We start from the raw sequence: 26,098 nt of genomic DNA on the forward strand, positions 1-26,098 counted from the left end.
AATAAATTTATTGCTAGTTCTCGTCAAACCATCCAACCCATGCCAGCATAGAAAACGGTCGTTAAATATGATGATGATGATGATCTCTCTCTCTCTCTCTCTCTCTTATATATATATAAATATATTGTATTTCGAGACGGTCATTTTTTCCCCCAAATAAACACACGCATTATATGTTCGTTCTTCATTCATTTATTACTGTTCTCATTCTAACTCATGTCCATTGTCCGGAAATCTTTCGTCACCCATCTGTGACCTTCTCAGCAACACTTTCCCTCTCCGTCTGTGCTCTTGCTCAGCTTATTCCATTCTGTTCTTCTCTGAGTGTGGACAGACGAAAGAAAGAGGCACTCAACACATTTTAGTAGAAGTTACATATATTATTATTATTATCTAAAACAGTTTGATTCAGGCTGGTCGAGTGCACACGTGTGTGTGTAACAGGAAAGCTTTATATATAAAAGTGAAGTTGCGTGTCTGTCTCCTACGATTTAGATTCCTAACTACTCCCACATTTTGCGGTGCAGTGTAAACCAAAAGCGGGTATCTTATAGTCGTGATTCATATCGAGCCCTTCTGGGTATTAGCGCGCGTCTACGATGAGTCTACGATTTAAAAAAAAATTTACCATCATTTTTTCCCATTTCTAATGCATTTTTTTTGCTATTATATAAGGGAAGTAACTCTCTAAAAAATGTATTATTAAATCTCAGAACGTAAAAAGCTACAATACCCCCCCTTGTGGTTAGCCATATTGAGATGGCTATTATACTTTACATCTCTAAAAATGCTTATATAGTTATTTCCCTTACAAACCCGAGCAACGCCGGGCAATACTGCTAGTAATAAATAATAATAATGAAATTATTGTATAGTGCTCAGGTGCACCACAACTTGTCAAAAGTGCGTATAAAGAATATGCTGTAATGGAAAGAGAACAGTGTAGGAGTCAGATACATGCTTGCGTGTGTATGGAGGGGAGAAAATCAGGTGTAGTGTTGGCGAATGTCAGGAAGCATGGAAGTTTTAAAATGAAAGCAATTTTTTTAAAAAAGGGAAAAATCTCAAAAAGTTTTCGATATGTGATGATAACCACGACGACGATGACGACGATAATTGTGAGGATGGTGTCGGGGGGAGAAGGAGGAGGAGGTGGCAGCGGCGTGAAAATCCAGTTTCCATTGATCAGAGTTGCGTTCCTTGGCCAGAGCGACGCAGCCTCGTTCTGAGTTTTGTAGTCATCAACTAACATGGCGTCTACTCAGCAAATGGCTCCGCCGAGATCGATCCAACAGGATTGGAATAACCGGGAATATATCGAAGTTATTACCTGCAGCATTAAGAAGATCACCGACTTTCTCAATACATTTGGTACGTCACTCCCTGCTACACGTTTTCTTTATCCTTTATATCCGTTATATCCCCTCATTAAATGGTGGTTGCTGCCTCCTCCATCCTCCCTTTCGCCTCTTCTCCAAATTCTTCACCAATTCTTTTGTTATTTCTCTCTTTCATATATTTACATTCTTTTGAGGGGTTTTTCCATTAAATAGCTTGCACATTGAACTTGCTATTTCTTATCGTTCGTAATTCATAATTTGTTTTCGAATCGTTTTCGTTTTTGTGTCACAAAGCAGGATCTCAATTGACAAGACACGAAACAATCAACGTTTCGATTACTCGAAATCGAGACGTCGTGATGTTCATGCCTTTCCCGAAATAAGCACGAACAAATTGATAGAAGTGGAATGGTTTCAACTAAAACATAATCGAAGTTGATAAAATGTGGTTGTAAAGAATTAGTCGAGGATGATGGAGGATAAGGAGAGAAAAAAATCGAAACATTTTTGCCTTGGTGGTGTTTAATGCGTGTCGGGGGGAAAGCCATGAAGGCCACAGCTTCCTCTTAGAGAAGAAAAACATCAAACTGTGTGTGTGTGGAATGTTATATATTTAGATGGAGATTGTGTAATTGGGGGATCAGAAAGTTGATTTGGAGCTTAATATAAAGCAAGGAAGACGGGGAAACAATGAAATAAATAAACATGAGTTAATTATTTATAAAATGTAAATGCTTAATTCATGCCATTAATTCTCTGTTTCTATTTAAATATATTTATATATTTGTAAAGCGGAATATTTATGTCATGTAGTTTCAATATTTTATTTCAAAATAGAATTATAGTCTAGCAACATATTCTATAATTCATTTTCGTTTCGGGTTAAAAATTTTTATTGGAAATACTGAGATTTGCAAATTCTATGAAATAACCAAAATCTAGTTCAGTTAATTAATAAATACTTCTCCCTTTTATAAACTTGTTGCATTTTTATCAAATATATTTGGTATGTAACTTTCTTCACTGGTATTTAATTACTTCTCTTTTAATTGTGTTGCTTTTAATTAAGTTTTTATTTAAATATTTAACTCGGAGCAGAGGAGAAATTCTCAGTTAATTTAGGAAGAAAAATAATTAAATTCTTTAATCATAATCCAGATTTATAGTATTTAGTTGTATTTTTTTATTATTTTATTTTAATAAAACAACTTTTTACAAATCACTTCGTATTTTGGAGAGAAATTAAAAGTGCCAAATGACTAAACTATTTATAGATTGAATTTTAATGGAATGGTCTGCTTGGAAATATTCACTTAACCTTATTTTGTAGGCTCTGCAGCATTTTGAAGGAATGTTTGGTTCTATTCCTGTTGTTTCCCCTCAAAATTTACAACGTAGTCGTACTTAAGTATTTGTCCATGTTTAATTTACCATTGGAAATTAATTTTCGCATTCAATTTTGTTTTGATGACTCTCACTTTTCTCCCAAAATAAGGGCGTGGTTGTTTATCACCTCTCTCTCTCTCTCTCGCTTATGAATTGTTTCCCCTCATCTTTATGTAGATATATCAACCTGGTATGAAATATATAATCAAGACATCGAAATTCTTATCAATAATAAACCTGTGATAGTTTGGTAATATCTCACAGCATCCAGGTTCCTGATGTCTGTCCGTGATTGCATGTTATGAATAGTTATCGATGCAGATCGATGTGTTATCTAAGTACAAGTCGACCGTCAAAAAGATGTCAACTCAGGAATTCTGTATTCCTCGTTGTCAAATTTCGATTCATTAACTACCAATTATGCTAGTTCTTCTTCAACTAAACTTATTATTATGTGGTTTTTCTGTGAGAAAATCGTGTCTACGATCTTAGAACACCAAGTCATATGATGAAAAAGAAGAAAGAGAGAGAGAGAGAGAGAGATCTGTGTTTAGGATACGTTCGCGTCTGTCGTGTCAAAACAAAATATATTTGGAATGTACTCTCAGCATCTCGTGTGTATAATTATATCTGTTAGTTTTACAGGTAGTCCTCAGTAGATGAGAGTTTAGAAATACGTATGCTATATATAAATATATAAGAAGCATACTGTGACATATATATATATATACATAATCATCATCATCATCAGCTAGACTGCTCGTGTTTAAAACCACTTACTGTAAACTAATTTCAGCCCTGTAGACATCTAAACATTACGTATTAAATAGCTCATAGCTCCGCCAATCCAACAGAGTATATATATATATATATATACTAAAAACCATCGCTACGCTGCGAGTTCTAGGATTCTGAAGTGACAAACTAAAGTTTGATTCGTGACTATCTTTGTATTGTTTCACTGTCATTTTTAAAACCCTTACAGTGGTTGTTGTACTACTACTACTGCTACTACTACTACTGCTACTACTATTACCTGCGTTAACATTTTAAATTTTGTGTTCTTCATCAGACGATACTGAGTTTAAAAGTATCTATACACAATGAGGCGGGATGGGGAAAGTGTGTGTGTGTGATGGAATTGAAAGCTTCAAGAGTGATAAGTTTAGATACCAGTGAGAGTAGCAGACTTTGGGAACTAGATCATTGTCTAGTTTACTTCCTTCAATTTTTTTTTTTATATATATATTGGGAATTTTTAACAAAAAAAAATTAGTCAGCCTCTTTGTCATTAGTTAGATAATGCCTAAATAGATGTTTATGTTTATATAAATGTCTTTATCTTGCCTCTTGAGCAAGGATTTTTGGCATTTAATATAAATGTTGCCATCCCATTCATTGTCATGTCTTTAACTTCAAAGAACCCCCCCCCCACGTCACAGATACAAGCTTCAGTGATTATTCTGCACCACTTAAATTGGTCACTGCTTTAGTTTCATCATCTCTACATCTTCTATTCTATATTTTTGGGATGAGGAATTATGTACATTGTTTACATTGGACGGGCATATAGCGTAGTGGATAAGAGCGGCAGGGACTATCAACAGAAAAATAACATCAGTGGCATATCTTAGGAATGAGAAGAGCATACCCCATTAGTCATATAAAAGGTTGGGTGTGAAATTCCACCAGGACACCTGATGAAGGCTGGAGAGTACATCAGCCGAAACTTTGTGATAACAACAACCAAGGTGAGGACACCTGTTTCATCATCATCACCATTATTTAACGTCCGTTTTCAATGCTAGCATGGGTTGGACGGTTCGACCGGGGTCTGGTAAGCCATGGAGGCTGCACCAGGTTCTAGTCTGATTTGGCAGTGTTTCTACAGCTGGATGTCCTTCCTAACGCCAACCACTCCATAAGTGTAGTGGGTGTTTTTTACGTGCCACCGGCTCAGGGGCCAGAGCAGGCTGGCAAACAGCCACGATCGGTCGGTGCTTTTACGTGTCACCGACATGGACGCCAGTCAGGCGTAAATAATTTCTACATCTCTCCGGAACTATCTTTGGTAGAAGTGGAACTGTCATTCAAAACACTCTGGTTACATAACTAATCCAAGACAGTCGGAACCTTACATGTGCCAAAGTGACTTCTAACAAAGCTGACCAGTTTGCTCAGTTCTTGTGAGGTTCTTCCTTCTCCAGTTAAACAATGTCTAACAATTCCAAAACTAACTTGCCACACCTTGCTTTTCCTTTTTTGAGTTTGCATCATTATAATCGTTGTTTTAATGTACAGTTTTCTATGCTTGCATGGGTCAGACAGTTCATTAAGGCAGATATTCTATGGCTGGATGCTCTTCCTCATGGCCAGACATGTTTATGCAGAATATTGGAAATGAATGACACTGCTTGTATGATGGTGACACTCATTCACAACTATCATCTGTAGTGAAAACAAAGAAACCCAAATATATGTGCTCATACACAAATATGTGCGTGCTTATATGCAAATAGGATGAGCTTCTTTCAGTTTCCATCTATGAAATCCACTCACAAGGCTTTAGTTGAAGGGCTGTAAAAGACTTTAGTCTAAGGAGTCACACAGTGAGATTGAACCTAAAAGCATGTGGTTGGGAAGTAAAGTTTTCGACCAAACAGCTGTGCCTAAGCCATGAGTGTTTAAAAGTGCTCTGAGCATCATCTCTCCTACCTCAAGCTGATGAAATAAAAAGAAATTCAATATTTTGAACAATGGCAGTCCCAATTTCAGTCTGCATAGACCACCAGAAGTAATTATTCTTTTAATATGTTTTAAAAATTCTACTATAAAACAATATAACAACCGTTTAAAAACAACGTTAGAATTTTCGTTATTATTATACAACAATAAATTTGGAATGTTTATTGTTACATATCTAACTCATCATATTTCCTTCAAGTCCAACAAAATCTCATTATTATTTCAAATATGTCTATTACAGGCAGTTCCTGGTGCCCACATAAAATCAAATCATTTAAAAAATGCAGTGTGCTATGGAGGATATGAATAGAAATGATTCTTAATATAAAGTTCTGCAGTCAGTGACACAGCATCATCATCATTGTCATTTAACATCTGCTTTCCATGCTGGCATGGGTTGGACGGTTTAACTGGGGACTGGCGAGCCAGAAGGCTGCACCAGGCTCCAATCTGATTTGGCAAAGTTTCTACAGCTTGATGCCCTGCTGTATCGGCCCCTTTGCCTTTCCCTTGGATAACATCAGTGGCATGGAGAAGGGAGGCTGGCATGCATGGGCAACTGCTGGTCTTCCATAAAACAATCTTGCCTGGACTTGTGCCTCGGAGGGAAACTTTCTAGGTGCAATCCCATGGTCATTTTTGGAAGTAGAAATGATACAGTCACAGATACAGACAATGAAGAATTCCATTCTGTTGCTTATTAACTCTGTTCTCTCTTATGATATCAGCTTCTCTCTCTTGATCACTCGCTGCCTTGTTTTTAAACAGTATTTCCCAAGCTGGAGCGTAGCAGTATTAGCAATATTTTGGTGAGACATGGCTTATTTCAGAATGAAGTCTAAGTAACTAGGAAATAAAACTTTTAATGATGGCTGTTCAGTTACAATCACCTGGTTCAAGCTTCAGTCCTATTGCACATCTGTACTGTATTACACCATCGTACTGTGAGTAAATTTGGTACATGGAAACTGTGTGGAAACCTGTCACATGTGTATGTGTGTTTGTCCTGCACTACTGCTTGACAACCTGTGTTAGTCTGTTTATGTCCCTGCAAGCTAGCACTTCAGCACAAGACACTGATGGAATAGGTACTAGATTTGACAATAAGTACTGGGTTTGATTTGTTTGAGCAAAACCCTTCAAGGTGATGCTCCTTCTTGGCCATCGTCTGATGACTGAAAAGGTAAAAATGAAATATATATGTGCATGGGTGTGTAAATCTTGTAAACTTTCTGTTTTTGGTGGGCCACAAATTGTTTTTAAAAATAAGTGTTTGCATGGAAGGAAAACGGTTGACAAAAACAGTTTTAGAGTCTGCTTCTTCTTCTCTTTTGATTTCTGTTTCGTGGGTATATTCATTGTACACAAGAAACATATTTGTGTGATAGGAGTCAGGTGGTAACTTGTAACAGAGGTACAAGTGGACAATGGTAAGAGTGAGTGATGGCTGTCATTAACAAGTGGCTTGGTAGAGAAGGAGTGGTGACTAGCAGAACCAAAAATAGAGAAGAGGCTAAATGATGGGGAGATAAATGGAAGAGGGATGAGTGAGTGGTGGAGATAAGGAGGTATCAAACACGAGGGGTCAGACATGTTTCTCATGGAAGAAGGAAATGAGCAACCAACTTACAACTATTACACACTATCAGGACAATAATAAACACACACACACACATATATATATATATATATTCTTTTATTTGTTTCAGTCATTTGACTGCAGCCATGCTGGAGCACTGCCTTTAGTCAAACAAATCGCCCCCCCCCCCCAGGACTATTGTTTGTAAGCCTAGTACTTATTCTATTTGTATGTGTGTGTCAAGCGATGGCCGGGAGACAAACACACAAATATATATGCATATATATATATATATATATATATATATATATGCATGTGTATATAAAGGAGAAAGGGTGGTTGTGTAGTTGAAAAAGCTGGGTTCTCAACTATGTGGTTGCAGGTTCAGTCCCACTGTGTGCTGCCTTCGACAAGTGTCTTCTACAAGTGTGCTGAACTGACCAAAGCCCTTGTGAGTGGATTAAGTGTTTGGAAACTGGAAGGAGCCTTTTGTGTGTATATGCCTTGACAGCTCTTGATGATTGCAACTCATTTCCAGAAGGTGGCAAGCTGGCAGAATCATTAGAACACTTGACAAAATGCTTAACAGCATTTTGTGTTTTTACATTCAGAGTTCAAATTCCACCAAGGTCAGTTTTACCTTTCATCTTTGAAGGGTTGGTAAAATAAGTACCAGTTACACACTGGGGTTGATGTAATTGACTAACCCCTTCTCCTGAAATTGCTGGCCTTGTGCCAAAATTTGAGACCAAAATTGTCTTCTGTGCAAACCATATCTGGCCATGGAGAAATATTGACTTAGCTGGAGACAAGTAAGAGTTGGCAACAGAAAGCAGGGCATCAAGCTGTAGAAAATCTACCTCAGCAAAATTTCGTCTGACCAGGCAAGCATGGTGTGCTGTGTGTGGTCCCTAGCTTTGCCAGTTCTTGTCATTCTGTCCAACACATGTCAACATGGAAAATGTTAAATGATGATGATGATATATCCATCCATCTTCCTGTGTGGGTTGTGGGGATTGTGTCCTCGGGCACTTCCTCAAAAGGGTCCTATCAGAAGCAACCATTGTTACTCTTTCCGTCTGGATTGTTAAGTGTAGTCAACTGAGGCTATGGATATTATCCAGCTGTTTCATTCTTGCTCTGCCCCTAGCTTCTTGCCAGTTGGCTTGGCCTGAAGAATCTCTCTTGGGATTTTTTCCCCTGTGGCATTCTAATCAATTGTCCAGTGTATCAGAGCTGTGACCTCTCAATGCTGAGAAGTAGGGGCTTCATCTCAAGTGACTGCCTGGTCTTTGAGCTACACACCCTGTTAAGTAATATTGCTCCTGAGATCCTTTGGAGGAATCTCATTTAGGTCACTTATATTTACAATTGTACTCTTTTGGGCCTTACATAGCATTCATAACCATGGTTGAGGATAAGCATGGAAGTTCAATTGAAGATAGCAAATTTATCTTTTTCATCAATCCCTCCTCACTGCTTCTGGGTGATCACCTCTTGTCTGCAAATATCAGCCAAGGGATCCTACACTCACTGATTATGATGCCACTTCCACAATGGCTGCACATGTCAATCCAGTTCATAAAAATTATGAAAAAGGAGAGGTGACAGTATGTACCCATGCCAAAGTTTCAAATATCCATTAATCCCAAACTGGGAAACCTACCATACAGTGAAGCACATCTGGTCAGTTGTGCTGTGTCCAGGATGGAGGCCACACTGTTCTTCAGCAAGCTTCGTCTCTCAATTTCCCTACATCTCTTCTCCAGACATCTTGCATAGAATTTACCAAGGAAGCTTAACAAGGAGATTCCGCTATAATTAGAGCCCTCTCTCTCGTGTCTTCCCTTTTTAAAACTTGGGATTATCATCCTTCACTTCATTCTCTTCAATAGCATTGCCACATTTGAGCACTTTAATCACTTTTATGACTTTAGCCCCTCTGTAAGGTTAATCTCCCCTCGTTTCACCTCATGTCTGCCAGGAGATTTTATTGTGACTGGATTTAGGAGATAAGCTAAGTATTCTCTCCACCTTTCAAGGGTGCTCTCCTCTGTAGAGTGATGAACCCTACCAGAGTTCTTAATGGCAGGTGTAGAAGAGAGTTTCTTGTTATGAGGTCAGTGGATGGTCTACCAAATTACTTTATTGGTCAATCTAAAGTCAATCCAGCTTGACTCCAGAGCCCTCTCATCACTTAGCCTTGGATATTTTTACTGTCTCTGCTGCAAATATTTGCACCTTAATGTAGCAAATGAGCAGAAGGGGAGACTTGTTTCCAGGACAAGCTTTGTAGCCTCCTTTCCTTGGATATATATATATATATATATATGCATTTATCATTATTATTTGATGTCTACTGTCACATCTTCACAGCAAGAAGTGAGAAGAGCTTCATACAGTTTCCCATTAAAACAGTACCATTTCACTTCTCTTCACCCTTCCATTGTGACTATCAAAGTTATTGGTTTTGAGGGAATATATTATTATTATTATTACATTCTTAATTGTAGAACAAAATTGAAGACACAATATTATTCTGCTGCAGTAGGATTAAGTCTTGATTAATTAAAATTTCCTTTTGGAGAAAGAAAAGAAAATCTAGTCAAAATTGTTTGAGATGCTAAAAGTAAGAAAGGAGATAATTTTAAGAAAGTAAGAATTGATTCTTTAAAATTAATTTACATGCTTAGGACATGACGAGCAATTATGGGCATGTTTCAGTTGAGTAAACCTTATCACAAATCAGTTTGATCAATTAACACAAAAAGAAAAAATATATATAATGACCTAAGAGAGAATAGCTAAATGACTGTTGATAAATAAGAGTGATATACTTCTCTAATGGAGTCTAACACACTGAAACATATCCATAGTTGTCCCCTTTATCTGTTTATTAACAACAAATCACCCATCCCTTAATTACCTTTGGAAGATTAATTTTTAGTTTCTGATAATTATCTCACTTTTTTTTTTTTTCCATTTGTCAGAGTTATTCAAAGTTACCACTAGGTTTTTCTGTTTTTCTACTCCAGCTGAGGCTGAAATTTCCATTAAGAATTTAACTTGACTGTGTTACATTCAGTACATCCCTACTGTAACTTATTGGCTTGTCTCAATTACTTCCCTTTGTTTATTTTATTATTTTTTTATTTTTCTTGTTCAGTAAATAAAAATGCACAAGATATTACTTCTTAACTCTTCTAAATTTAAGATTGTCTTCACAATTAAATTATGGTCTGTACATTTTATTATAAATATTTTTGTTAAACAAACCTGGAGTAGAGAAGGTATGGTAGTGAAAGGACTTTGGCAAACTTGTTTGATTGAATGACTATTCAAACAACCCGATAAGTTATTTAGTTAAATGATTAACTAATTAGTAATAATAAAAGAAGTGAAATTGAACCAATGTGTGTGTTTATTGTTACAATGACCCTCTCGAGATGCAACGAAATCTGTTTCAGTGCACAAGTTCACATCAAGAATCTTACAAGCCAAATCCAAAAATGAAATCTGTGAAAATGTTATTTGTGTTCCGAGGAAGTAGAATGAAATTTAGGGACTTTTTCTTTTTGGCCCCAGATGCTCTCTAATCTGCAATGTTCTTATTTTCTTCGTCTTCACAAAATTTAAAACAAAACAACAAAGGATCTTCAACATGGCCACTGATTGTGCTAAAAACCACTCCCCCAACATCTTAAAACAAGAAAGACACTCTGTTTAATGTAGCAGTGATGGCAACGAATTTTCTGATCAAACCAAAGAATCTGTTTCCATTGATTTCTCAAATTGCTGAAGCTATCTCTTGGACAGATGTGCCACTGTTTTTCTGTAATGGAACCAAAACAGACACTGCAAGACATCCTGCCTGACACTCTTTTAATTCTGCCAATCCACCAAACCAGACTGGTACTTTTTGTTGGCATTTTGTCATTTTTACCTGTTTTCCAGCTACTCCCACCTGCATATAATGCAGGTAGCCATGTATCTCTTTTATTATAGTAAGACACATGTGCTTATCCTTTTGTCATAATTTAGTCTTTCAACCCCTGGCTCAAAGCCACCATCTCCCTCTGAAATAATTCCCTTCACTCAGTCAATAGGGTTTTTTCTTTTTTTAGTTACTTAGCAACCTCACTAGTGCCAGTGAATTGGTTGAAATTAGGAAGGTATCCAGCCTTAGGAACCGTGCCAGAGCTGACACTGGAGCTTGCCAGATTCTGTCAAATTATCCAATCCATGCCAATATGGAAAACAGATGCTAAACGATGATGAAAGGATGGACAAATTTGACCTTGGCAGGATTTGAACTCAGAGTGTAAAGACTGGAACTAATACTATGAGATATTCTTTCCAGCATTCTAACAACCCTAACAGTTTATATATGAAGGACAGGATGGTCACAGATGGAATGTATATGATCATAGGCCTTTTTGACTTGGACCAGATAACAACTACTACTTTGGATTTCATGCTTTATAATAGAATTGTTTTTGTGGTTAGTTTTCCCTGTGATGGAACAGGGGACGACTGATGAAGGGAATGGTCTTTATGTTGCCTGTCTCATTTCTCTATTTGTTTCTTTCGTTGTTCGAAAAAAGTTCGTTTTCCATACTTTTGTTTTTTATGTTCTTGTTTCTCATTTTGTTCACATTTTTTTTACGTGCTGTATCCTTATATGCATATATATATATATATATATACACACACACATATATATAGGCATGTACATGTATGTGTGTATATATGCTTATATATATATATATTATTATGTGATCGAATGCCACGCATCCATTTCCAAGTAAGTTTTATATGTCCATCTCCTATGTTCTTGCCTTTAAGCTTTCACTTCATACACGCCAATTCAATTTGATTCGTTCTCAGTCGAAAGACACCTGTTGCTATTTCTTGTTGTTTGTATTCGTAACTGTGTACCATATTCTCCATTTTTTTGTTAGTTTGTTTTGTCTTTGTTGCCATACACATTTACTAGCTTTGTTACAAACGGGCCTAATGCTCTTAGCTGAGACTTTCTTGGCGGGGGGGGGACAACTAGATCGAACCATCTCAAGTGTAACTGCCCAAAATGGTCGTGACTTCTGAAACTGAGGAAAGAAAGCCAAGAATGACCCGTCTTTTTTTTTTTTTGCCTGTCCTTCTAATTGTTGTTTCTCTTATCCACCTTTGTATTGTCTATCTTTCCGAATGTTTTAATGTCCTCTATTGTGTTTTTGTTCCATTTTTATATATATATATATATATAAAAATGGAACAAAAACACAATAGAGGACATTATATATATATATGTGTGTGTGTGTGTGTGTGTATGTATTGTATCCCTTGCTATATAGGGGTAGTCGTAGAGTGGTTGACTTTTAACTTGATTTTGCTATCAATTGCTTCTGTTTGTAGAGGTTTTAAATTTGACAAGACGCTTGCTTTTTTACATGATAATTGTTTAGAAAACATTGTAATCAATATCTCTGTAAAAGATCAATGTCTTTAAGATTTGCTTTTTTTTCTCTCTCTTCTCCATCCAGATTTGTCTTGTCGATCACGACTGGCCACTCTCAATGAGAAGTTGACTCAACTAGAAAGAAAAGTTGAGTACATTGAAGCTAGGGTAAGTTTAAATCTATATGCAAGCTGATGAAATGGTATTACCAATTCGTTATATATATAGATGTGTGTGTGGATGTCTGTTGCAAGTGAGAATGTTGAAGTTAGAAAATTACTATTTGTAAATCCCACAACAAGAGATATTCAGCACCAGTATTTCGGAGTAAAGATTGTTTGCCAACATAACATGGCAGTCCTGGTTTAGGACGAATGTTGCTGTAATTTAGCTCCAGCTGGCTATACATAAAATATTAGGACACAGATCGTGTTGTATAGCCAACTGGAGATGATGTCTCCTGGGGCTATATTACTGCAACATTCATCCTAAACCAGGACTGCCATGTTATTGGCAAACAATCTTTAATCCAATGTTGAAGTTGTTGACCACTTCAGTTATCCTGACAGTGAAATTCATAGCAGCATTGGCTTCAAGGGATGTTTGGTGCTGCCAGTATCTGTAGGTCTCTGGTCCTCCCTGTCCTGTTCTATAATTTATGAGACTTGGACACTGTCCGAGGTCCCTTAGGAGCCACCTGAATTCCTTTGGTACAAGGATGCTTTGCAGGATTATGGGTTACCATTAGTCAGATTCCATTTCCAACCAACAACTCTTCTCAGAAACTGAGATGCGTCCTGCTTCTTGCACGACTGGGGTGTGCTAGCTCTGACTGTTTGGTTATGTTGCTTAATTTTCCAAGTTAAACCCTGCTTACCATGTTCTCTTCACTGAGGATCCAACTGGGTTGGCAGCTTGCATTGGTCATGGCAGATGAAGAGGTATCTTGAGGTATCTTGCAGAGATGGAGACTGACTGAGACTCTGCTTGATGGGTCACCTGGGAGGACCTGGAAATATACTGACAAATGGTGAATGCAATAATGTGCTGCTTTGGTGCATCCCTCAACACCTGACCTCGTCTGATGTCTGTGTGTATGAATTGTGCCTGTATATGTGCATGGATATGCGTTTTGAGTTTCTTTGTCTTAACATTGAGCAACAGCTGTAAATGAGAGTCACCATCATACGAGTGGTGTAGATCATTTTGTAGAAACCTGTCCAACTCCTTGTGCTGTTCAGGTTTGAAGGACTTGGGGGATAATAGTACCTTGCTTGGAAACAGATGAATGGTGATGACAGGAAAGACATTAGGCTATAAAGCTCTGCCTCATATTCTGTCTGACCCATGCAAGCTTGCAAAAGTACTCACTAAAATGCTAATGATGACTCTTGGATACAGAGGATTTAAGAAAATATGAAAGCAATGAAGAGAACATGTTTCACTGGATGTGGGTGAAGTAAAAATGAGTGTGGGGTGCTCTAAGTGATTGAAAAATCTCTGGGAAGACAAGTGATGAGGGGGTGAAGACTGATCTCATGATGCTGAACTTCACAGAAAAGATGATGGTAGCTGTGATGCTTTCACGGAAACCATGTCTGCATTCCCAGTCCCCACCTCTGTTCCTACAGTTCATTGAGTAACCTTATCTTCACAGTTTCTCTCTCCTCAATGCTCCTCTTTCCCTCTCATCAAATGCCCCACCATCAACTACCTCACAATCCAATGAGTTGGAGGACCATGTCATTCCAGTACTTACTTCGGCATGATGGTTTCTACAGCTGGATGCCTTTCCTAACACCAACCCTTTTTCAAAGTGAAGTGGGTGTCACTTTTGTGCCACTGGCGCTAGTGAAGATTGCCGCATAACTTGCAAGACTAAAATCTCTAAAGTGATCTCCATAGGGTGATGGAAACAAATTAAATGAAACAAACAGATTTATAGTTGTGATAGAATGGTGGTAGGAGAGGAGATTAATAGAGTAGTAGTAGTAGAGAAGTGTGAAGACACGTGGCTTAGTGGTTAGTGTATTTGGATCATAGTCATAAGTTCATAGGTTCAATTCCTGGCAGCATGTTATGGCCTTGAGCATGACACTTTATTTCTTGTTACTCTAATTTACTCACCTGGCAAAAATGAGTAGTACTTGTATATGGAAAGGGCTAACCTTGTCACATTCTGTCTCACACTGAAACACATTAAGGGAATGCATGTTTGTGGAGCACTCAGCCCCTTGCATGTTAATTTCACGAGCAGGTTGTTCTATTGATCGGATCAACTGGAACACTCGTCGTTGAAACTAACGGAGCACCCTTTAATTGGGGGGAGGGGTATAGCAAGGAACAGGAGAAAGGGAAGGGATTATTGAGAAAAGTGGATGGGTTGGGTTGTGTAGGAAGGAGTCTAGAGCTATCTTCTAGGAAACAAGAAAGGGAGCAGTAGCTTAGGGTGGAGAGGAATCCTGAGTGAATCAGTGAAGGAAAGCATTGGTGAGGTGGGGACAGATGAAGAAGAGTGTTGACGAGGCAGAGGTGTGGGTGGGGGAAATCAAATTAATTGAATTTCAGATTGAAATATTGACAATATTTTCATCTCCAAAGAAGAAATTATTAGACTCAAAAATTATAATCTTAGAAAATGTATTTATTGCAATGATATTTTGTGAAAATTTGTGATTTTCACTTTCATTATCTATATTTGATGTATGTTGTTTGGGCACAGGTGGGGGAAGGGTGTGGTTAAGAAGCTTGCTTTCCAATGATGTGGGTTTGGTTTGAGTGTCGCTGTATAGCATGATGACCCCAGGCTGGCCAAAGGCTTGTGAGGGGATTTGGTTGATGGAAACTGAAAGAAGCCAGTCGTATACATAGATATGTAAAACTCAAACGGAATTTACATATGTATATATAGAAATATATATATACACATATATATACATACATACATATATCTATATAGTTATATATGTATGTATAATTGAAAAGATTGGAGCCAACGAGGATTACGGTTGGACATTTATTTTTTAATCACTACAATTGTTTCCACACAACTTAGTTCTCCAGGTGTGCAGGTACTTGATTATGCAACTGTTTTCCTGCAGGAAACAGTTGCATAATTAGATAATGGATGTCCAACCGTCCTCCATGTTGTTGACTCCAGTCTTTTCAGTTATCAATTCATACACGTCAGATACCCAAACGCAAACCTGGAATTCTGTATAATACTACTACTGGATAGCATAGGGTAAACCTGAATGTGGACGAACTTTATATTGTACTTTACTACGTTCTTAACAGAATAAGAGACCCCCTTCACTCATGAATGACCATGGGATTGCATCTAGAAAGTTACCCTCCAAGGCACAAGTCCGGGCAAGGTTGTTTATGGAAGACCAGCAGTCGCCCATGCATACCGGCCTCCTCTCTCCATGCCACCAGTGTTGTCCAAAGGAAAGGTAAAGGTTGATACAGCTTGGCACAGATGACATAGCAACTCATTTCTACAGCTGAGTGAACTGGAGCAATGTGAAATAAAGTGTCTTGCTCAAGGACACAACATGCAGCCCAATCTGGGATCTCACAATCTCACAGTTGTAAGTTTGACACTCTAATCACTGAGCCATGCACCTTCACTTGAACAGAATATACGATAACTATATATATGTGTGTGTGTGTACATACATACATGTATGTGTGTGTGGTGTGTGTATGTGTACATTCATACATGTATGCTTGTTTACACATGCTTCTGTCTTGACATCATATAATGGTTTCGCCATGAAAAATATGTTCGGTCATGGGGAAATATTACGTTGCTTGGAAACAACTGAGGGTTAGTGAGAGGAAAGGCATTCAGCTGTAAAAGAATTTGTCTCAACAAATTCCATCTGAGCTATGCAAGCATGAAGAAGTAGACATTAAAACAGTGGTGATCATGATGATGATCTTTTGAGCTTTGGTCTTGGAGGTTTGCTATAAACCCACTTAGTACACTTCCAATCAACTTCAAATTAATATTTGGACAAATCATCTCTAATTACATTTTGGTTTTGATGAAGCTTTTATCTATAATGTTGATTTTTTTTTTTTAATGTCTAAAACGAAATACATGCTGTAGAAAAACATTTTTATACACATTGTTTTAAAGAAAGCATGGCTGTATGGTAAAAAGTTTGCTCCCAACCTCATGGTTCCAGGTTCAGTCCTGTTGCATGGCACCTTGGGCAAGTGACTTCTACTATAAACTCAGACTGATCAAAGCTTTGCGAGTGGATTTGGGAGATGGAAACTGAAAGAAGCCCATCATGTGCATGTGTGTATTTATCCCCCACCACCACTTGGCAACCGGTGTTAGTATGTTTACGTCCCCATAACTTAGTGGTTGACCAAACAAGACCAACAGAATAAACATCAGGCTTTAAAAGGAATAAGTATTGGGGTTGATCCATTTGACTAAAAAAAAAATAATCATAGGTGCAGGAGTTGCTGTGTAGTAAGAAGCTCGCTTACCAACCACATGGTTCCATGTTCAGTCCCACTGCATGGCACCTTGGGCAAGTGTCTTCTACTATAGCCTCGGGCTGACCAAAGCTTTGTGAGTGGATTTGGTAGACGGAAACTGAAAGAAGCCCGTCATGTGTGTGTGTGTATATATATATATATGTATGTATGTATGTTTGTATATATGTTTGTGTGTCTGTGTTTGTCCCCCCAACATTGCTTGACAACCGATGTTGGTGTGTTTACACCCCCATAACTTAGCATTTCGCCAAAAGAAACTGATAGAATAAGTAGTAGGCTTACCAAGAATAAGTCCTGGGGTCGATCTGTTTGACTTAAGGTTGTGCTCCAGCATGGCCACAGTCAAATGACTGAAACAAGTAAAAGAATAAAAGAAAAAGGCTGTTCCCCAGCACGGCAGGAGTCTAATGACGAAAGCAAGTTAAAAACAAAAGTGATACAAAATAATACAGGCAGAAACTTGTCAGACAATTCAAAGTGCTTCTCTTAAAACTCTTTTAGTAGATTGTGCCAAATTCTTGTCTCACTTCCTTTATTCCTGCCAAGTCTGATATCAAAGCATAAATTTCCATAGTTGGGTAATCTTCTTGTTTACTGCAACGAAAAACAAGAAAAACTGTCACAAATCTTTCATGTTTATAATGTAAAAAAAGCACCCAGAACACTCTCTGAAATGGTTGGCATTAGGAAGGGCATCCAGCTGTAGAAACAGACAATGGAACCTGGTGTGGCTCCTGGCCTTACCAGCTCCTTTCAAACTGTCCAATCCATGCCAGCATGGAAAATGGATGTTAAATGAGGAAGATTCTGTTTTTATGGGTGCATTACCATGGAAATCTGCCTGCAACAATAATGAATATTTTAAAAAGCAGTCTAAGACTTAATTCTCTCTCTTTGCTCTCTTTTTCTCTATCTCTGTCTGTCTCATTCTTTCTCCCACCCCACCCCCTCTCTCATACATTTATGCATATTTCTAGAGACTGCAACTCACTCCAGCTCTTTCTTATCAATGCCAGACAGGATTATAATTGCTTCAAAATAAATTACTTCTTTTATCGTCCATCAAATAGAAATGTCTAAAACTGATTAATGGTCATTAGTCACAACTCAACTCATTCAACTGCTGGTCAGTTTCCTTAAATTTCAATAAATCATTTTAATCTTCATCAAAATCCTGGAGATAATTTGAGTTGAGCCAATTTAAAATCTATCCCTTTTGTCAGCCTTGATCTCAGACTTAACATGGATGCTGCATCAGAACACAGGGCACTGTGTCATTTAGTTTTGAGGGGATCTTTCCCCTGGACCTCTCTGTCAAGTTGCAGATCAAGATTGTCTTTTGGTATTAATACGGCTCCTGTGGCTATTTATCTCTTGGCTTTCTTGTTTCAGTCATTGGACTGTGGCCATCCTGGGGCACCACCTTAAAGGGTTTTAGTTAAACAAATCTCCCCCACCCACTCCCACTAATTTTTTTTTAAAGTCTGGTATTTATTCTACACTATCACTTTTGCCAAAATGTTAAGTTACGGGGATGTAAACAAACACTGGTTGTTAAGCTGTGTGAGGAGGTACAAACACACACACAAAGGTAGATACATGATGGGCTTCCACACAGTTTCCACCTACCAAATCCACTCACTTGGCAGCTTCGGTCAGACTGAGGTTATAGTAGAAGACACTTGTTGAAGGCTAAATAACAACTGTGATCATTCTGAAGTAGGATTGGAATCAGTTTTTGTCTGACAAACTGGAGCCGGTAGAGTTATCTACCCTGCTCATGTGTCCAACATGAAGAGGTTCTTGTTACAACTACCAGCTTCACTTTCCGTGGGTGGAGAAAAATTCAAATAGCCTTTATTGAAATATAAATTCCAAACATTTTTCAAAGATTGTTTTGCCAACAGCCATTTGAAGTGTAGATTAAGTGCAACTGCACTTTATGTGGATGAAGGAATCTTTCTAAAATGTTATCTAACTGGTTACTAATTCTACTGAAATTTAAACCTTAAATGTATGAAATATAATTATATCATTACATATTATATGAAGATATACTATTACACACACACTCTTGTAACTTGCTTAATCACACTTAATCCTTCTCTCTCTCTCTCTCTCCTCCCTCCTGTCTGTTGCATCATCATTCCTATTCTACTGCTCCTCACCTTCCATGCATCATTGGTTACCCCCACCCCTACCTACCCTTCACAACATCCACCCTTTAAACCCAGTCTCTACAGTTGTCACCTATCCTTCCCTACATCCTCCTCTTATCCCTTAACACTTGTTCTTCAGTCTTTATATTCACCCCGCCTGTCATTCCCCATCTCTCATTCTACCCACCCACATCCCCAATTCTTCTGTCCCCTCTCACTTCTGATCACCTCGTACCTTGAACACCCACCCAAACACCTCATCACTTCTATTTTTATCCCTCTTCAGCTCCACCCCAACACTCTCTTCTAAAATGGGATAACCCATATAGCTATGTTCTGCATTGGCCCCCTTCTCTCATATTGTAAGCCCTCATCTCCTAGCAGCATAAAACCCGTCTCTGTTGGGGTTTAGAGTCTTATAAGCTGCATGGTGATCTCACTGGTGTCAGTGGCTTGAAAATCACACCCAGTCCACACTCTGTAAAGTGGTTGGTGTTAAGAAGGCCATCCGGCCATGGAAACCATGCCAAAGCAGACCCTGGAGCACAATGCAGTCCCTGGACATGTTGAGTCTTGTGAAAATGTTCAGCCTATGCCAGCATCAAACACAGGCATTAGATGATGATGATGATGATGATGATATTAGTCTGTGTGGAAAAGCAAGCATAAGTTTGGTAATATTGATAATAGTTTGATATATTCTAATCTTTAAAACCTGTTCATGCCAGAACCATGTAATGTGTCGCTCTTAGCTACTTTTAACAACAAAACCTCCACATTTATTTCCCCCCTCCCCACACACCCCACCACCACCTCAGTTTTTACTTTTTCTACTATTCTCAAGAAGAGAATGTATAACATTTTGGGTGCCATTCAATTTCTTCTCCCATATCAATAACTCTGACAGATCTTTGATTTTCTTCTAAGTTATTATTTACTTCTGCCTGCTGGTTATAACTATTGATTTTTTTTAACACTCTATGATAGGAGAAATGGCAGTTCTCTTAGATTTCTCAGTCATTTTAAATCAATTTTAAACCCGATATGTCACTTTGGTTAGGTGTAATATCAATTTTTCCATGTTTAAAACTAGATGTGCAAATTCAGAAACTATTTACCTGTCCAAGTTAAAACTTCTCTTAATATAGAGTTGTGTTCTCAAGCAGTTTATCAATAATTAGTAACATCAACGCTATGCTGTTTTCCATGGATTGCATGGTTCGACAAGGAACTGGGAAAGTAGAGGACCGCACAAGCTGCAATGCCTTGTCTTAGCATGGTTTCCATGGCTGGATGTCCTTCCTATGCCACTTTACAGAGCATACTGGCTGCATTTCTCGTGGCACAAGTGAGGTGACTAAGTAAGGCCCTTCCTCCATTGAGTGGTGGGTGTAGGCTTAAGGAAGGTGTCTTTATGCCAGGTGACGAGAGGTTGAAGTGTGACAGAGGGACAGGAACAGGGGTTTTACTGCTGAGGAGATACATGGCTACCCTTTTTTTAATTTCTTGTTTATCATTTTTGATTTTGTTGTGCTTAAGAAGACCCATCAAGCCAATTAGAATTGCAGTCATGGCAGGTATCGGTGTCACGCAAATGGCACCAATGCCAGTGGCACAAGAAAGCACCCATTACACTCTAGGAGTCGTTGGTGTCAGGAAGAGCATCCAACCGTAGAAACCATGCCAAATCAGACTGGAGTCTGGTGCAGCCTTCCAGCTTATCAGCCCTGGTCAAACTATCCAACCCATGCCGGGGACTGGAAATGATGGTGATGATGATGTTATTTTTTATAATGAATGTCTCAATTTATGTGTGGCTGAGTACTCCACAGACATGCATACCCTGTATCATATTGATTCTCATTTAGAATTCGTGTGATACATTCCGACAAGACCAGGCCTTTGAATTACAAGCGCAACCTATTTGACAGGCTTCCACACTTCGGGATTGACAGGTTTCCAAGAACCCTAGGACCATAAAGCAAACATTGTATCAAATGGCCATGCTTGCAATATGCTTGTGTCTTCAGGAAGACACCTGCTTCTCTGTCTCCATCATAATTTCTTTCTCCTCCAGCCTATACTTCACTCAGTTGATCGGGTTTATCTTGTGGATACTTGGCACCTGACTCAATAAACTCCATCCGATCCATGCAAATATCGGAAAGTGGATGTTAAAATCATGTTGCTGTTGATGATGATATACACTTGAGCAGGGGTACCCAAACAGAGTCCACTGAAGCTTTAAGGGGCTCCAGGAGTAAAAAAAATTATAATTTGTGGGTCCATATATAAATTTTGTTTATTAGGAGAGTAATCTGTATTCATTGAAATTTTCAAGATTTGTATTTGGAATTTATGTTATAAATATAACGAAATTGTTTCATTGTTAGTTTTTACTAACCTACAAACAAATATTGTATTTCAAAATTTACATGTGCATATATGGGGTCCACAGATGAGAAGATAGCTCTCAGGGGTCCACAAGCAAAATAACGTTGGGAACCCTTGCACTAGAGTGATACTCTTCATATAACTGGTAACTTCAGAAGTATTCTTGTACATCATGACTAATATCAGGAAATACAGCATACATACAATAATTATAATTTAGCATTTTATCAAATTTCTTTATACTTGTATAAAATGATGAAATGAATGCTAATTTTCAAAATGGAAAATTTCCCTCTTCCTCAATGCTGGACAACTGCCTGGCTAGAGACGGCAGCCAGCTGACCTTACTTTTCAAAATGACTCTCAGCTGCTAATCTCATAAGGAGGAATACAACTAGTTTTAAATCTCTGATTGAGATCTATGTAGTAACAGTACTGGATGGTAAAGTTTATTAGCCAACATAACATGGCAGTCAGTCCTGACTAAGACTATGTTACTACATTTATATATTTGTATATATATATATATATATGTGTGTGTATATATATATATACACACACACACACACACACATATATATATACATACGTACATAGATACAGTCTAGTGGTGGTCTGTCCTTGGTCAGGTCCTGTGTATGTGAACCTTCTCCAGAACTCTCTGTATGACCTGGGAGGGCCCATACTCTCCCGTGCTACCGTTAAGTGGATTACTGAAACTTTGGCTACCATTACTAGACTTGGGATGAATGCTGGAGTGATATCCTTTTGCTTTCTCCAAGCAGGTGGGATTTGAACAATCAGAAAATACACTGTCAAGCATTTCTACTGATGTGCCAACGATTTTGCTGCTCTTCCACCTGCAGGGCAATGTGAAGTGAAGTGTTTTGCTCAAGAACACAAGGCACCATCCGGTACAGGAGTTGAAACCACATTCTAGCAGTTGTGAGTGCAACACCCTAACCACTTGGCCACGTGCCTTCATTATGTGTGTGTGATACAAGACACATGCCCAGGATGCCATGCAATAAGATTGACCTCAGGTTTACCAAATGAACTTTTTACCATTTTTTTTTTACCAGTCAACCTTGCCTACTTATTTGATTTTAGATATTCTTATAAAAATGATGTAATTTTGTAGATTCATTGTGTTTCCATATTATTAATCAATTTTGACCCTTTTTTTTCTTTTTTATAATTTTTCTCATTTAGTTTTGTTAAAATATGAAACCACATTTGCATGCCCCCTCCCCCAATAAAATAACAATTGTGTATGCATATATATATATATATATATAGAGAGAGAGAGAGAGAGAGAGAGAGAGAGAGAGAAACATATAGAAAGACAGACAGAGATCATCAGAGTTACGCAAGGACCACGAGCTTTGTGCATTGGTACTTATCAAGCTATGTCTATTCCTGTCTGTCTAATATATATATATATATACACACACACATATAAATTTGACATGGGCAATTCTTTCTTGTCTTGGGATTCACAGTCAAACAGCAGGGTGGAATTGCGAAAAAAATGACACATATGTATAGAATGATCCAGTGGTGATGCTGGGCTTTGTATTTTTTCATAGCTCCCATGGTTACCAAGATAATCTACTATAATAATACTCTTGTGTTTATGAATGAGAAAGGAAGGGATGATAGATGAAGGGGTGATGTCATACTTGGTAGTGGGATGATGAAAATTGTATGCTGAAAAATAAATCAAACATCATTTCAACTCTGTGTTAATATATGTGTGTGTATGTAAAAGGGGTGTATGTGAATGTGTGTGTGTGCGTGCATGCAATGGAAGTGGGATGGTTCATCTTTGTTCACTTAGTATTTGGGTTTATTTTTTGATTTGGTTGAATCTTGGGTTTTTTTTTGTTGGTCAGTTATTTTTAGCGTTTTCACAGAAAAAGTAATTCTAAAATTGTTTTTTAATGTAAGCGTGCCCAAACAAGTCAAATGCTTATACAGGGCCACATCATCCAAACCGACTGGGTGAAACTGAGCTAAGCTGCTAGTATATATACATATATATAAAAGAAAGGCATAAATAATGGTCTTAATGCATTTATTTGTGCATTATAGACATACAACTGTTTCTGATATGTTTTCTGGGTGCATTCATGGTTCAATAATTTCCTCAATCAATCAATTGAAAATATAGTCTCATTAAAATGCTATCAGAGTTCAACCATGTATGTATGTATGTATGTCCAACCCATGCCAGCAGTTCAACTCCTGCTAGCATGGAAAATGGACATTAGATGATGATGATGATGACATATTATACATGTATTTTCTTTCTGTTTCAGATAACGAAAGTTGAAACGTTATCCTAGCATTAACTTATTTTGTTATTTGTGTGTGTACATTGTTCTGGATGATTCTCAACAGTTGCTCTACTGTGAAGAAACCTGAAGAAAACCTCTGCTGGAAATGGTTGTTTTGGCAAGAGTCGTTGATGGAAGGAACAGTCCCAACATGCAAAACTCTCCCCCACCCCACCCGTTGTTTTCATGCTTTTGAATCGGCTTAGTGTTGAGACTTCACTCTGTTTTGAGTACTATGGTGACCTGTTACCATTGTATAGGTACTCTTCGTTTTCATAGGATAATTATTAATATTCAGGAGAAATAAACTGTTTTAAAAAAAGTTATGTCATTTTGTTATTGGTTTCTTCATATCTTTTATGAATAAATTTACTACATTATTGAAAAATGTTCAGATTTATTTTGTACATTCTTATTGGACTCAACATTTTATAGTTAATTTTCTTAACACATTGAGTGACAAGGGGATCTGCGTAAATCGGTCCCATGTGCCACACATGGTTTTTTTCAAATTCGTATAGTATTTCAGTTGTAGACAATCGCTGTATACAGTTAATTTTTCAATGAGAAAACATATATACACTAAATATATGCGTGGCACATTTGTAAAGTGCTATGTATACATATATTGTATACATGGCACTCAATGTGTTAAACACATCCTCTTCCCTAGATACATCTTTTTCTCCTTACCAAAATAAATTTAAAAGGAAGCTTAAATTTCATATTGTAACTGTTAATATTTTTCAATCGAGGTTGATTTTTCCTTTCATCCTTTTGGCCTCGATAAAATGATTACCAGTTGAGCACTGGGGTCGATGTATTCAACTTACCCCATCCACCAAACTTGCAGGCCTTGTGCCAAAATTTGAAATCAACATTTTTACATTTCAGCAAAAAAAAAAAGAAAGGAAAAAACGTGTAGGTGCAGGCATGACTGTGTGGTACGTAGCTTGCTTTCCAACCACATGGTTCCAGGTTCAGTCCCACTGTGTAGCATCTTGAGCAAGTGTCTTCTACTACAGACTTGGACAGACTAAAGCCTTGTGAGTGGATTTGGTAGATGGAAACTGAAATAAGCCCATAAGTCCTGGGGTCAATTTGTTCAACTTAAAACCATTCAAGGTGGTGCTCCAGCATGGCCACAGCTAATCACATGAAAGCTTTACAATTACATTCCCTCCACCTCACATTATGGTTGCTTCTTTCTCTCTCTTTTCTTTCTCCCTCTTTTTCTCCAATCACATGAAAGCATTACCTACAGGCTAAGTAACAGTAAGGACTAAGGGAAATAATTAAGTGGCTGAAAGAATTTATATATTGTTTATGAATTGCAAGTTTCCTGCTGACAGCCAAGTGCTGTGACAAAACACTTGACTTGTTTCACAGGAAAACTGGAGAATTCAATGAAATAGTAATTCTAAAATGTAATCCTAAAAGCTCAAAAACTAGAATGGCTTTTATGTCATAAAGAAGAAGAGCTGTCTAACTCTGGGCTGAATATTCTCTTGGAGAAGCATGGAATGTTTATCCTTGTTGCTAATTAACCCTTTCATTATCATATTTCTTTTGAGATGCTCTGTGATTCTTTCAATTAACTTTAAATATAACAAAGAATTTAGTAAAATAACTTAATTATCATTAAGCTAGTGTTAGGAACATAAATTATAACTAAGGTTTCATGGAATATTTTAATTCAAAACTTTTGAAAACAGGACATTTCTAATACAGAGTCAAAGGTAGTTTCAGCCAGGTTGGTAACAAAAGGGTTAAATAGTTTAGTTCTCTGCTCAGACAAAAAGTTAGATGTCGTATCAAGTACTGGACAGATTGATTAAACTTCTGTCAATGTTGATCTAATGCAGTGGTTCTTAACCAATTTTTACCTATGGACCTCTTTTCATTGCTATTTTACTTGGATGGACCATCATAGACATTCGATGTTTAAAAAAAATCCTTTAATATTTTTATAATTAGACATTATTAGGAATTGTATTAAAAAACAGTTAAAATATGTGGTGTATTGTAGACGTAGGACTAATTTATTGCATAAATTTCAACAGCAAAATTTTAGGTGGATTCTTCCCCAACTCAAAAGGTTATATGGACCACTGGAACATTATGGACTTGTGTGATTTTAAGGCTGCAAAATCAGTGGGAATGATCTCAATGGAATT

General features: G+C 37.6%; 1 protein-coding gene across 1 annotated transcript; it reads left to right on the forward strand.

The window, feature by feature from the left end:
• The first annotated feature begins 1,200 nt into the window (after window positions 1-1,200).
• Window positions 1,201-24,247, forward strand: LOC115210676 (probable protein BRICK1-B). The gene is made up of 3 exons (XM_029779347.2): window positions 1,201-1,371; window positions 12,594-12,676; window positions 23,904-24,247. Exons 1-3 carry the CDS (start codon window positions 1,251-1,253, stop codon window positions 23,928-23,930), a joined length of 231 nt encoding a protein of 76 aa, XP_029635207.1. The 5' UTR covers window positions 1,201-1,250; the 3' UTR covers window positions 23,931-24,247.
• Window positions 24,248-26,098: the final 1,851 nt, after the last annotated feature.

Source organism: Octopus sinensis, linkage group LG4 (genome assembly GCF_006345805.1).
Source record: "Octopus sinensis linkage group LG4, ASM634580v1, whole genome shotgun sequence".
NCBI lineage: Eukaryota > Metazoa > Mollusca > Cephalopoda > Octopoda > Octopodidae > Octopus > Octopus sinensis.